Here is a 15043-nt window from a genome sequence, read left to right as displayed (position 1 = left end):
ATTTCCTAAGTTTGTAATTGCTTTTCAAAGTTCTGTTGTGATTTTTTTTCAAAAGTAATTAGCAAATAATTTTGTGAAAGTATTTGATTTTTCTGAACTTAAGCACCGCTTTCCTTAATGCTTCTTTTCTTCTCTCTCCTTATCAACGTTCCTTCTTTGGCAATTGCTTTTAAAGTGAACCTATCTCTGCTGCGTGTCTCGTGGCCACCCACCCTGTAGCAGCAAGACTGCCCTGTCCTGCTGTAGCTAAGAGTACTATGCAGACTGCCAGGTACTGGACAGAAGTAGCTGCTCGAGACACTGAGTGCAAAGGTGCTGGGCAGCAGATGCATCTTAGAAGCTTGAATGCCTTTCGTTTGTTTGGCAAACAATTCAGTGCAGTGAGTTGTTCCGGGAACGTGTGGCATTTCATGTTGCCCTAATACCAGGTACTGATAACTCCACGTAGGCCTGTGGGAGAAAACAGTGAGTGTACCTGCTTCCATCATGGTCTGGACCTAGGACCACACTAACCCACTCATCCATTGGTTTTGTTTCAGTTTTTCATAATAATGATCACCCCTAAAACAAAACAAAACAAAAAAAAAATCATCCTTCAGCTAAATTACTAGCACTTAATAAAGATTAATAGAAAAATGGGGAGTTAACATGCATGTTGAAATTCTGGTCATACCCAGTTCTTTTAAACACATGTAAACACAAATACCTGCTAAAAACAAACCTACCTGTTTTGCATTTATAAAGAAACAATGTGGTTGTACGTTAAGATAGGGAGAATAATGGTTTGTATTGTCTGATCTCAGATGTTTTACTTTTATGTTTTAAATTATCGTGTTTTAGAACTATGTTCTTAAAGCACGTAAATAGCCCCTTTGTTCTACTCTTGTGGGTTAACCTAGATTAAAAGAGGTAAAATGACAGTGCATAATAAAACTGGTGAAACCCAGAAGCAGTGATCTCTTTGGAGGAGGTAGGTTATCACTGCTCTCCCGTTTTGGAGGCTGAGATTTGGGGTTGCCTTTCTACCATCCTCATCATATACCCGAAACAGAGATGCTACTCTTTGGTCCAGAACAACTTGTGAATTGGTGATTAGCTGGAGTCAAGACAGATTACCCTTCTTGCTCACTGGACTTGAGAATTAGACTTGCCAGAGGCAGAAAGCACATTGTCTTGAAACTTTCCAAGTTGCAGAGGGTGTGTAAACTGGAAAACAAACCCTCTCCTCTGAAGCATTTATACTTGCCTGAATTTTTCTTCAGTTTCCAAGTTACTGGGGATTTCAGATTTAAGTACATTTCAGAAAACCAGTAGAAACCCATAAGCAAAGATGTTATACTGAAAGAATCTTTAAAATTGAACGATTTGTGTTTAGCAAGTGAAAATCAAAATCCCATGTTACAGATATTATTGACTGAATGTCTGTATCATTTTCTGATCATTTAAAATGAAACGACCAATTTCTGAACTGCCCATTTAGATAATGTCTAAATATGTCATAGGTGATGTCTTAGGGACTCCTTTTAGCCTTATTTATTATTGATTCTGACAATACAGCTTCTCTCTCTAACTAGGATATGGTATATCCAAGCATTCCTCAATTCCTGAAATGGGAAGTTCATTTTTTAGAAATAACTCAGAAGTAAAACTCTACTCTTTCTGGAATTTAATGCTACCATCTGAAGCCTGCTCTGCTAGTGTCTGTCTTCTTTAATAGCCAAATCACTGCCTCCCACTGTCCTAAATTAATGTAGGGAAAAATGAGGCCTTTACAAAATTAAGCGACACTTCTTAAAAAGTACTAATACTTAAAATTAGCCACAGGGCCTTTGTTTTTATCCTTACCGACTTTTTATTCCTTTCAGATTACAGGCATCTGCTCACCAAAAGGCTTTAGCAAGGGACCAGGCAAACGAGGCCAAAGAGTCTGTCGACCAAGGCGAACCTGATTCCTCCACTCTTAGCTTAGCAGAGAAGCTGGCCTTGTTTAACAAATTGTCCCAGCCGGTCTCAAAGGCGATTTCTACCCGAAACAGAATAGACATGCGGCAGAGGCGGACGAACGCTCGCTACCAGACGCAGCCAGTCACGCTGGGAGAGGTGGAGCAGGTGGGTGCCTAGTAATCCAGTTCCGGTTGGAGGATGTCCTTAAAATATAGGAGCACGATATTACTCTTAGGCTTATGATCTCAAGTAGGGGATCCGCTGGCAAACTGGGCCACCTGTAGGTGATTCGGTAGTAACTTGATTCCTAAGAAAAGGGATCAAGTGCAGGATGTTTCTCTTTTTTTTTGTTTTCATAATTTGCTTGCTAAAATCATCAGGAGTGAGTCTGTTTTGGAGAGAAAAAATAGTACGTGCAACTTGCTTTGCATCCAGAAGTTTTTTTAATAAGATGCATTACCTAACTATGTCTATAAATGGTTTTCCATTAAGATAAGCAGTGGGACGGCACCAGATGTAGTATTTCAGTCCACGTCCCTCTGTAACCCTGTGTCCAGGGTTACATGGACAATCTTTTAAAACCACCTTCTTGCTTTCTAACTGTGTGCCCCCAGGTACAAAGTGGAAAGCTCATTCCCTTCTCGCCTATGGTTAACACATCCGTATCCACTGTGGCAGCCACGGTCACTCCAATGTACGCAGGAGACCTGCGGACAAAGCCTTCTGTCGATGACATTACAAGTGCCACCAGCTATAAACTTCCTTCTTCAGTAGAAAACCCGGACTCTCAAGTTAGAAGCATTCTGAAATCACAAGCCTGGCCACCTTTGGCAGAGGATAGTGGGAATAAAGGAACCTGGAGAGAATTTGGAGAGACAGAAAGCAGGAGAGTCTTGACAGGTGGAGACAGTGGAGTTACAAAGTACGGGACCCCGGAGGAAGCAGAACCAGCCTATCCCCTCCCTGCTAGAGTCAGGGAAGGAGACGCTCTTAAGGAACCTAAGTACGCTGTTCCAAAAAAAGACAGCATGGAACTACCTAATCCTCCCATAGCCCATCTTCGTGATGAACTCAAGGAATTTTCCACTGCACAAGGGAGCCCGGACTGGGAAGACAGGCCATCCTTTGAAGAGAAGGTGGATGTAGAGACTGTCACAAAAAGGAAGTTTTCTCTAAGAGGTAAGGTAAATTACTTCTGCTCCTAGAGTTTCATAAACCAACTGGGTTTTTAGTTTCTGCTTGACTTGTTGCATGCATTTGTGATCATTCTTAACTAAATTATGGAGTCAGTCTACAATTATTGATTAAAAGTCCAGTGTGAATTGAACTCTGCCCCAGACTTCTCTTCCCCTTTACTTTGATTTTTTCAGTGGATTTACCAATTTTTCATCAGTAAAAATACCTGAAGCTCTCACACTTCTTGATAAGCCTTTTGATCATTTTGATCACATTAGTTCACATAACTGCCCTGTGGCCTGCTAGCTCTGTTGGCCCCTTTTATGAGTTGGTGTTCCCAAAGCTCCAGGGCTTGAGTGAGCACAGGGAACAGGGACTTGAACCCAGGCCTTTGGGTTTCCAGACTCTTCCTTCCTACCCTCCATTTTTGCAGACTAGCAAGCTGTACTGCATGGGACTTCAATCCTCCTTCTGTATATTTACATAAAATGCTACTCTGTAAGTTATAATAGGGATTGTGGTTTGTGGGTATAGTGCATTTGATATACAAAAGCATTGTTTGGGGGGAGTAGCAACATTTCACAATTTAGAGTTGCAGCTAACTTCCTGTGTCTTGCACATGGGAAAAAGGCCAGTTGTCACCCAGTGAGCCTCTGTGTTGAGTAATTCACTGGGAAGTTTGGTTTTCTCCCTGAGTGGAGCGCGCTGCAGAGCTGCAGACACCTGAATGCCCGCGTCACCCGGCGTGGGTCCAGGGGTTGAACTCCAGGGGCTGGGTGTCAGGGGTTAACTGCTGGCAGCCTGTCTGCCTGGAGGAGTGAGTGCTGACGCTGCGCCTTTCCTTCCCAGCGGCCGAGCGCACGGAGCCCGTGTGGGAGCCTGAGGGCGAGCCGCCGGGCCCCGCAGCCAGGAGGACGGCTGCTCAGAAGACCGCAAGCCCGGGGTCCTGGAAGCAGCAGGAGTCCTTCGAACAGCCCCAAGAGGCGTCCTATAAGAGTCCCTGTGCCATGTTTGCTGCCGGAGAGATCCAGGCGCCAGCGATGGAAGGCGTCTTCGACTCACCCAGCAAGACGATGTCCATTAAAGAAAGGTAATGGAGCTTTAACGATGGGAAACCAACTCTAATGGGGAGGAGCTTATAATTTGGTGTTGGGAAGAGTTTCGGGATATGGGCAAAGAGCTGAAATCATGAATTCAACCACTTAAGGATATGCTGCTGTTAGGCCAGAATTATTCCAGAAAGTGGACTTGTTGGACAGGGAACTTCACTCACCCCACTGCCTGGTTGGATGATGCTGATGAGCACGTGCCGGCTGCAGAGTCAGTGAGGAACCAGCCAGAAACACACTGTTCCTTGCTTCATTTGTTTTCTGTTTCATTTTCTTTTTTATATTAAGTTCTTTGTCCTTGTTAAGAGCTGAGATGTTGGCCTGTTGCTTTTTCAGATGCATGTGGCTTTAGGTTGAATGCACCAACTGTTTGTGACTATGTGTCTATGTAAACTATATATCAACAAAATGAAGATAAATTTGTATTTAGAAATAAATCTTTAGGATTAGAATCTAAGCTTTGTTTATTTTACATAAGCTAGAATGGATGACTTTTCTGAATGGCACTTAGAAATTTTGCATCAGGTAACAGCTATGAAAGACAGCATTTGAGTATCAAATAACACCGTGACCTTATTTCATTCAAGAAAGTGAGAGGTAGGATTGAGAGGATATAGTTAAATGGGACAGAGAGAATAGGAGCCAAATGCTTGGGGATATATTTTCCTTTTTAACCTTTAGCCACAGTTGAATTGAGCAGCAAAAATGAAGCAGCTGATAGGAGTACTGGGTGAAGAAAGGGCAAGTTAATTTCCCTGTATGATTAGCAGAATGATTTCCACTGACTATTTCTTGTAGTTCTGCCAATCTGGACCCTTTCTTATCAGCTCCCGCCATTCAGAAGTTCTATTGCTGTGTCAATCATCAGCCACTCTTATCTTTTCTAGATACGTTTCAAACTGCCTAAGACAGTGTCTCCAACTATGATGAAAATTCTATTTTTTTCCCAAGCCAAGCTTTATGAACATTATTTGTTAGATCTTAAATAGATGGAGGCTTTTTCAGATGACAAATAAAATTGTTAAATCTTGCTATTTACTGTAGCTTTTACTTATTTAAAATCCACAGTAAATTAGACCAACTAGGCTGAGGAAGCAGAGGTGAAGAGGCAGAAGGCGAAAGCTAAGCAAGAATGATGTCTCCAGTCAGACAGGGATCTCAGCCTCTTTTAGCCTGAGTTCCTTCTCTGTGAAAACCTGGCTCAAAGAGAATTTGATCCCAGAGATCTGAGAATGGTTAATTGGTCATATGAGAAGGAAGAGCTATTAATGCTAAATAACACATACACAAGTTCTGATGTTTATACACAAAGTACTCCTGGGATAAAATTCCAGTGGGAAATACTAATATATCCTCTGCTTTCCAAGGCTTTTAAAGGAGAGCTCCCATCTTTGGGTATATATTTTGTCTATTGGAACTTGGGACTTGTGATGACAAAGTTCTCGGTCTCCCCACTATGCAATAGTTCTTGGTTTCCTTGCCTGTTTTTAGTGTATTTAGGTTTATCTATACCTCTCTGAAAGCAGCTTGAATCCTACTTAAAATTTCTCGGTTTTGAAAATGTGAGTAACTACAAAGGCAAAGTTTCTTGGCACTGGCTTTGTGACTTCCAAGAGTCCAGGGTTTCTGTGAACTGCCAGAGGTGTGGGCAGAATTGATTGTGCATGCTTAGATACCCTCTGGCAGGAGGGATCCATAACTTAGCACAATCTCAGGGAGATTTCTGACCCCAACATGATAGGAAGGAATGCTTGGTAAATATTCAGTTCTTCAGTTTAGTTTATAAAATACACATTTAAAGAAGGAGGAGGGACACTTGATTTAGCAGCTGGCTTCATAATAAATTGTGCTAATACAAAATCCATTGCTGGTAATTCTCTCAACTGTGCTTTTATTTGTATTTTGCTGAAACTAGCAAAACCATGTATCTTTAAAATCCGTCTAAAGAGCTTTCCCCAAAGTGGGGCTATAATCCCTCCCTTTTGCTAAGATGAAATCATGAATCTGTACATTTAAAAGATAAGAATGTGATTCATGTATTTATTTGAGCTTTTCTTTTGGGGGGTGAGATATACAATCATAGAACTTTTAAACCCCATTCTAACTACTTCATTTTATCCCAGGAGGAACTAAACCCTGGGCTGGTCCTACAGCCTCGAGGTCTCCCCGTCTCCCTCAGGGGCCTCAGGGGGAGCTTGCTGCAAGTTTGTCCTAACTATCAGACAATGATAAGAGGACAGAAGTTCTTGCTAGTGTCGGAAACATTTCGCCCTCCTTCTGAATCGCTTTTCTCAATTGACGTTTTTTCGCGTGGGCTCTCTCGTTTTCAAATTTCAGACTCTGAGAAGTAGAACCTGGAGTTTCCAGATTTCCCTATCATTTCTTCTAACCAGCTGCAGCCCTAGGCAGGGCAATTGTGTCTTCCTAAAGCTGAGGCGCGACTCTGTCCCCTTCAGTTCTTGACCCTGAGCCCTAGCTGCTAAGCACTCCCAGGTTCATCCACTGGCCTCTGCATTTCATGCGTGTTAGCTCATCTTGTTCTCAGGGCAGCCCTTGGAAGGAGGTGATGTTATCCCAGTTCATGGATTAGGTAACTAAGGCTTAGAAAAGTGTGGTAATTAGGAAATTACAGGAAATCCTCAGTACACTCCTTTTTTAGACTATGTTTGATCCTCAAGAACAAATGTCCAGAAGTTCCTTTTCAATTTTAATATTCTCTGACATCTAGTTTTGAACTGTAACCAGAAGAAAAAAGTTAGGATACAATCTACTTCTTTTTCCACCGGATTAATAAAATTACTCAGTTTCATAGCTGGCTGAATGATTTGCATTTAAATTGTCCCTCTTTGGTACGAGTTCAATGTGAACTTCTCTGAAAAGTAATGTGAATCAAATAGTTTTTTTGCTATAATAGGATAAAACTTTTGATCCTGCTTGAAAAATACACTAGACTTTTAAAAAATCTTATTTCCACAATCGGTGAAACAACCGCATCTGAGCTTTCGTACTGGGGGAGAAGATTTCTGAAAAAGAAAAGAAACCATCCTTTCACTTTGGGAAAGTGGCCGAGTTGAAGGCTCAGGGGAACTTCCAGAATGTTGAAGAATCCTCTGCAGGCCTCTGGCCGGCTTTGGAGGGGCCAAGGGAGGGGGGTCCCTCTGTGAGCCCACCCCCATCTGCCCAGAGCCTGTAGCCCCGTTTCCCCAGCAGAGTCAAGTCCTTTTCCCCAGCAGAGTCAAGTCCTTTCCTTGCAGCTGGGCCATTTCGCCACTAGAGGGCGCCCGGATTGCTGTAAGAATTAGGGATAGAGGGAGCGTTGCCCTGAGCCCCCGTCTTCTCTCTTCTCTGCCTTGTCCTGCCTCTAAAAGACATTTGTTCACACCTCCAGCCTGCAAACTGGCCAAGACCAGAGTCTGATAAAAGTGCCAATCAGTGCCATGGAGCCCTATCCCAGATCTGCCTGCTGCCTTGATTCTCTGAAATGAGGGGAGACTGCTGAAGCCAAAACATTTACTTAAGAATAGGGGCCTGTGCTTTGCCTGTCACATTATTGACCCAGCCCAGATGGCTACTGGCCTGAAGACCTGGTTCTAATCAAGCGAGGCTCTCAGTTTTAAGTGCAGCCCTCTCAGACCAGCATTCCCTGCTGGAAAAGAGTGGGCTGCGGAAAGGGATGTGGAAATTCCCCAGGGAAGCCTGGCCAGTGCACAGCCATGTTGGCCCCAGGCCAGACTTGGGGGAGGGCTCTGTCAGCTGAAGCAGTGCCCCTTGCGAGATGCCCAGCCTGAGACCAAACACATGCCAGGGCTCTCAGTCACTGGTCCTGCTAACTGCACCTCAGCGTGCCTGGTGTGGAAAGCACTGGCGTGGGCTTCATTGCAGAGGCAGGGATTTGCATCAGACAGAGGAGCTGCCACCCAGCACTTGCCCTTCTCCAGTAGGTGGCATTTGGGAGGGTCCTAAGGTTGCAGGAGGAGAGAACACACTTGGAAAGCTCTCCTACCCCCCTCAGCTTGTTGAACAACTGGTAGGAAATCTAAAGAGACAGGAATAATACATTTAAGTTTCAGCATGTGTTATTTTAAAGTTTTTCATCCTTTGCACTCTGTAGGATAGGATACCAGTAGAGTTCAGCTGAATCAGTTTCTTCCATGGAGTCCCTGATGATGACCCTTCCAGCACATCCAGAAGCAAGATTTCAGGTTCTTGGAATATAGGAATTCTTTGAAGGCCATCCCAGGGAGGGGGAAAGGAGGAGAAGCATTATTAAGGAAGCCAGGCTACTATATTGTTCCTAAAACATTAGGGCAAAAATGTGTCTAGGGTGGAATTACATTTCCCTGTCCCCCCACAACATGCAATGGGATGTTAGTCAACAAAGTTCTCAGCCTTCACGTGCTCACGGTTCTTGGCCATCAAGAGGGAAGAACCACATCCAATTTCTTCGAGGTGCTTGTGAAGATCAGCAGGATATAAGGTGGATTATAAGATGATTCAAAATTCCATAATTTGTTTTCCCTAAGTCAGCTTTAGATCCCTCAAAGTAGTCTCCAGGGACACCAGGCAATTACTTAGATGATATCATCACTACAAACATTTGGGAGCACTTTAAGAATGTCCTCAGACACTGTAGCTCCTTATTTCTAATAAACCCTACTCAAGAGGATGAATTTGACTTATTTTCTAAATGCCTTCAAATCATTTAGAATCCAACCTGATTCAAAAGTTGGGTAATTAAGATGAATAGCTACTGGCCTGGGTCAAAGGTGAAGTAAGAGACAGAAACTGGTTTGGAGAGCCCTTTGCAAGGAGAATATCTGAGATGAGTACCATCTTCACAAAACAATGAATGGGAAGTACCTCTGTGGGCATAAAAATACTGGCATGCGTACTTTTTCTTTTTAGACTTCTACATTTTTATGAAAAAATTTATTCTAAATTTTTATTGATAAAATTAAAAACAGTAACAATTGAGTTAATTTTTTGGTAATAAAGTCTACTAATTCTTTTGGGGGAATAACATTTTATGTAATTGAGACTCAGAGTTAGAGTTCTCTATTATAAAAAGACAGTTTGCAAATGTTCATCTGTTAATGCTTATCTTTAAAAGTCTTTACACATTTCCACTTAAAAAAAGGCATGCTTGCTTTTTAAAAGTCTCATTTATAGATACTTTGAAACCCTTGAAAACTGTAAGGCACCATGCAAATTATCTCTCTTATTATTTGATCTTATTAGAGTCCCTCTTTCTTGGAATAAAACTGACTCATTCAGACTAATTGGAGAGAAGATAAATCTTAGTCTGGAATGCAGTTTAAAACATTTAAAGGAATTTAGATTTTTGTTTTCAAGTGCATGAACTATTCATTGTAGTTTGCAAAGTCAGACATCATAGAACTTAAGGCAAAGGGGATCTCAAAGCAAATGGGACCTGCCTCAGCCAAGGCAGTATTATGCCAGTTTTATAGAATGGGCACCAGAGGTCTTATCTACCATCACATAGCAGAAAAAATGAGAATCATAAGGAAGGGAAGAAAAAGAAAGGAAAAGGAAGACATAGGGGGAGGGAAAGATACAGAGTTTGAAGCTCTTGCCTCCTTTTGGAAAGTTCTTTCCTTCGTGTCTTACTTTTCCATTATTTGATTGAAAGAATAGAGAAGAATAAAATACAATTATGTATAAATTTGTAGATAAAAATGGATTCTTGAGTATTACAAAGTTTGTTTTCTTATTTTCCTAGAGTATGATATATTTCATTCCATCTCCAATTCAAATATTTAATGGAATTGTAAAATTTAGTAGAAGAGACCTTTTGAGATCTTCTAGTCCGGTTCCCAGCATGACAGATACGGAAAGGAGAACCAAGGACTGTAGCTGATGTGCTGCTTAAAAACACGCTGCCCATATGCATTGATGATGTTTAAAAGACCATGGTCTGTGACACTTGGCACAAAGGGGAAGGGGGCTAATCATTTTTCCCCCCTATTCATTAAATTGTTGAAGGATAAACTTAAATGGGTTTGATGATCTCTATTCTCATGCCTTTTTATCTTTCCTGTGTTTATCCAACTTAAATGCCTAAGACTTCTTCATTCATTGATCAGTTTGCTGAAACAGCCTCATTTTAGCCAAAATAACCTTTCACTGATTTTAATATCCAGGTAACTTTATATCAAGTCCCACCATAGATGAACTAAAGTAGATAAGGTAACAATCTTAGTTCATTAGATTCTTTGTTTTTTTAGACCGCTTTCCACTGAGGGAAATTGTTAGTAATTTTTTAAAGTGCGTTTATGGAGTTTCTGTGTTAAGAAGGTAAGATTGGAGAGACCAGGTTCATTTGGAGAAAAAGAACAGGGCTTAGATTACAGGAAGAGAAAAAAATCGTAAATATCATCTTTTATCTTTACTTGAAAGGATGATATTAAGAGATTGGTCAGTGTTTTATAGCTTTAAGTTTTTGAACCTATTTCTGCAGTATTTTCTGCCAAAAATACTGCAGAATGTTATTTCTATTTAATGTTATTTCTCCTAGTGACCAGCTGGGGTCACTGGAAGACATTTTTCTCTAGGGAGAAAATTACTTTTCTCTTCCAAACTCTTAAGGGAAAAACAGCTAGTTCCTTTCCTGGAATGATGGTGCCTCTTTTATCTGGCAAGTCAGATTTCAATTTTGCATTTCAATCAACTCTTTAAATCTTTAGGGTCATTTTATAAAAGAATTGCCTTAGAAAGAGACATGTTTTCTTCAGAATAAATGAAATTCTAGAAGGTTAAAATTGGGTAGCTGTGACTGTTGGTCAAAGACCTTTAACTCAAGTCAGTGATGGTTTTGTTACAAGTTTGGTGATGGACTCTTTGTGGTTGGCATGCCTTCCCTTAGATTGGCACTGTTGAAGAAAAGTGGTGAGGAAGACTGGAAGAACAGACTTAACAGAAAGCAGGAGTATGGCAAACTGTCTGTCAGCGGTAGCTTGCATATACAAGAAGCAGAACCGTCACTCAAGAAGAAGGTAATGTTTTCCACGTTAGGAAAAAAGCATCCTAACATCATGCTTGTAATGCGGTGAATAGACAAGCATGCATAACTAACCAGTCACCACTCTGTGATGCAGCCGTGCCATCTTGCCTTTAGGGAACATGCTTAAAATCTGTCACACAGCAGCTTAAGTTGATGAAGACACAAAGTTGTGGGGTTTTATAAAACTGGTAACAGCACCGCGCACATAATGCATCAGCAAGCAAATTCCTAAATTTTAAAGTGTGCATTTTTACTCTGGTTTAAAACCTTTTTAATGAAGTCTGGCTTTAGAATGTTATTAAGTTTGTTATAATGAAAAACTTGAATTCACCACTAACAGTTTTGTAAGCTCCATATAAAATATGGAGTTGAATTTCCTGTGGAGAGATTTCACACCTAAGTATACAAAAGACAGACCTACTTGTGACCAGGGACTACTTAGTTCATAATTTGAAGCATGTCTCCCAGTGAATAAGTAAACTTTTTATGGGGACCCTTTGAAAGAACAGGTGGAAACATATTTTACAAGTTTAAATAAAATTAAGTAATACATTGTTATCTATACTAGCAAGCATTTCATATGTAAAAGTGTTGATTAGTTGTGAAATTCTAAGTAACAATGACCAGCTGTTGCCATTTAGTACATACTTTCAAAGCTTGGTGCTCTACCTACTGTTGCAAATGTACTTGCTGGCTGGAGGCAGTGTAGAGTGACTGAGAAACTGCACAGGCCAATTTCTAGGATTAGAAGTCTTAAAAAGAAAGAAAATATATATATATATAATTCCAGCTAGATGATCACGTAGACCCCTCCTAGCTATTAAAAAAAAGCATCTATGAAAGATAAACTATGAAGGTGACCTTTATGCATTTAGAAACTTACATAAAAAGTGAAGTTTACTTTTAGAGCTGAGTCAGCAGCTCTGCCACTATTTTAGTTAGTACTTCTTTGTCTTCATAGGTTAAATCGGAACAGCATTCTCAAGCAGAGTTCTTTTTTAGACATACAAGATTTTTAAGATAATGACTACAGACATTTAACTCTCAGTCATTTGTAAAGTTCTCAAATATAATTGGATATTAAGAAGTGTGAGTGTGAAATTGGGATTTCAAGAATGAGATGCAGAAATGAAAGAAAACTGGGTCCCTCAAATGATATATCCTCATTGCCCATAAACTTTATTTGATAGGATCCTTAAATCATTGGTTCGAAAATAACTGTCACACGTTAATTTCACTTCATCAGCAAACCTGTCAACCAATATATCCTGTGTCAGGCACCAAGTCTTAGCAGGTATCTTATGGTCATTTTGGAAGCTGCAGAGAAGCCCGAGGCCTTCGGGAGCTGACAGCCCAGTCTGGCCAGGTGAAAATTAGAACTGAACTAAAAAGCGCACAGCCAGATAGATGCCTCGTGAAAAGCGAAACGAGAGGAGAGCTATCCCCTCTTAGAAGAGCAAGGCTCATTTTAGGTGGTGAAGACCAGAAAGCTGTGTGTAGAGGGTGAGCTTTGACCTGCTGGAACACAGAGATAAGGTTTTTAGAAGGCTAGAGATGGGAGTAGGTTCCCGCATAGTCCCACCCCTGGAGCAGAAACTCGGGTGAACAGAGCACAAGGGAGGTGCTCAATTTGGGCTGAGTGTGAAATGTGTCTTGCTAATGCACGCAGCTGATCCTATGGCCACAGTGGCCCCACTGTGACCCAGTTCACTTTGGCCTTAGACAGTAAGCTCTTTGAAGTTCAAATGAGCCCATCTGTCTTAGCAGACATTAGGAAATCTCAAATTCTGTTGAGGTGACGTGGTTTTCAGATGACCTCTGATAATGCCTTGGTGTCACTCCATCCTAAGAACTGGCAGTATGTTTCATTTGCACCTTAGCTGTGTCCAGATATGGCAGGTGAGGTGCCTTACACCTGGCCGGTCTTAGGACAATCCCCAGTCAGCCACGGGGTACTTGAGAAAATTGCTGCTGCTTGCCAGGGTATCTGGATGCTGACGCTGCAATCTCCAGCTGCCCAGAAGGACAAACGCTGATGCTGTGGGGAGCCAGCAGGCTCCTGCTGCATGGCTTGGATCTAGACTTGCTGCCCACTCAGCAGAGCAAGTGCCAGAATCTTCCATCTTTACCCCAAAGGGTTGAAAGGAGCTGGTTTTACAGTCAGACCATCACATACATTGTAATTTCTGAATTCATCAAAAGGCACATCCTTGTGGTGGCCAAACATCTCACAGTGTGTCCTCTTCCACGTTTTCATGTTGGAAAGCGTAGCCCCGTGACTCACAGCCTGTGGGGTTTCTGCCTGGCAGGAAATAGAGATGGGGCTCCCTAAATTCATTGCCCCTAGGAAAATCCACACAAGAGACATCGTCACTGCCCAATACAAATATAACGTGAGCCACATACGTAATGTAAAATTTTCTAATAGCCACATTTTCAAAAAGTAAAAAGAAAAGTGAAATTAATTTTAATACTATCATTTAATCCAGTCTATTCAAGGTTACATTCTTTATTTCATACTAAGTCCTTGATATCCAGTGTGTATTTTACACTTTTACAGCATATCTTGATTTGGACTAATCCCATTTCAAGTGTTCAATAGCCATGTGTGGCCGGTGACAGATGTAAGTGACTGACAGCCAACTCCCTGAGTGGTAGACTGCATGAATATTTTGTCAGTGCGCATGTACTGGCAACAACACTAAGGAAATCCAGCTCTAGTACTGGACACGAGAAAACGATACAATTAAGCATGAGCCCATAGTGTCAAAATAAGTGTGAGAATCACCTAGTACCAATCCAAGCAGTTATGCAATGACCTTTAAAGTGGCCTCTGACATGCAAGACCTTAAATAAAGCTGTCCCTCACCTGGATACTTGCCACTGATGCCACGTGGAACTCTGCCTTCCGAGTTGCTGTACAAGGATGGTGCTAATGTAGAAAGGTCTGAGTGCAAGAAAGAGGGCGTGATCTGGCGGACACCATCAGCCCGACACCAGCATCTTCAGGATTGGTTCCTTAAATAACCCCAATAAGAGACCCACCAAGTTTTGTTAAGACTATAACGACTACATAAGCAACAGTCCATTAATTATAGATTGTAAATTCATTTCCCTATCTTGAAATTAACTAGATTTTTTAACAGTATAGAAATTGTGACTATTATGATGATTTTGTTCAACTCTGGCCTTAAGACAGCCTGGAATTTGTACCTGTTATCTAGATACTTGGGGCCTATTTGAGAAGGGGGCCTTGAAAATCTATCAGTATTATTTCTGTCAAAGGGTTTGTCCCAAAACAAAACAAATTTGAGGAGCACTAACCAGCATCTCATTTCATGTCCTACTATGGTAAGAAAATATTCCTTTGGCCCAGGAAAAGATTTTGGAGACCAAGTGAGAGCGTCCTCTCTATAGTGAAAGATAAGTCGTGTATTGGAGAATATGTAACTTAACAGCAGTTACTTGCTTCCCAATTTTTAGGACTGGGATTGATGATTTGGAGGTCAAGAGCACCAGTCATTTGCCCAGCTGGCATTCCGTATGAAAAAATAGTTTAGGTTCTTTATACTCTCTCTCGGTCTCCCTGGCCTCCCCTTCTCTTTTCTTTTCTCCTGTTCTTGCCTTAGTCTAGGCCAGCACTAACCTGATTTACACCCTTTTTGCTCCTCGGAGCATATATAATCCGTCCTAACGATGGTGCAGCCATTCGGTTTGTAGATGTGGCCTGGTCCTCCCTGCCTGGAATGTGCTCTTTTGAGCATATCTGTGTGGTCAGGTTTCTTCCACAGGA

At 41.5% G+C, this 15043-nt stretch overlaps 1 protein-coding gene across 5 annotated transcripts in view; it reads left to right on the top strand.

The window, feature by feature from the left end:
* Positions 1–15043, top strand: part of SVIL (supervillin) — a 225636-nt gene that overhangs the window by 168592 nt on the left and 42001 nt on the right. For all 5 annotated transcript variants that reach the window (XM_037837957.1, XM_037837956.1, XM_037837958.1 and 2 more), the window contains 4 exons: positions 1866–2109; positions 2559–3123; positions 3970–4210; positions 11113–11242. In XM_037837957.1, the coding sequence (XP_037693885.1) occupies positions 1866–2109; positions 2559–3123; positions 3970–4210; positions 11113–11242 (1180 nt within the window). The remainder of the gene's footprint in view (positions 1–1865; positions 2110–2558; positions 3124–3969; positions 4211–11112; positions 11243–15043) is intronic.

The sequence above is a fragment of the Choloepus didactylus genome, chromosome 5, assembly GCF_015220235.1.
Source record: "Choloepus didactylus isolate mChoDid1 chromosome 5, mChoDid1.pri, whole genome shotgun sequence".
Lineage (NCBI taxonomy): Eukaryota > Metazoa > Chordata > Mammalia > Pilosa > Megalonychidae > Choloepus > Choloepus didactylus.
The sequence above is the reverse complement of the archived record's forward strand: the minus strand, read 5'-3'. Positions and strand labels throughout refer to the sequence as shown.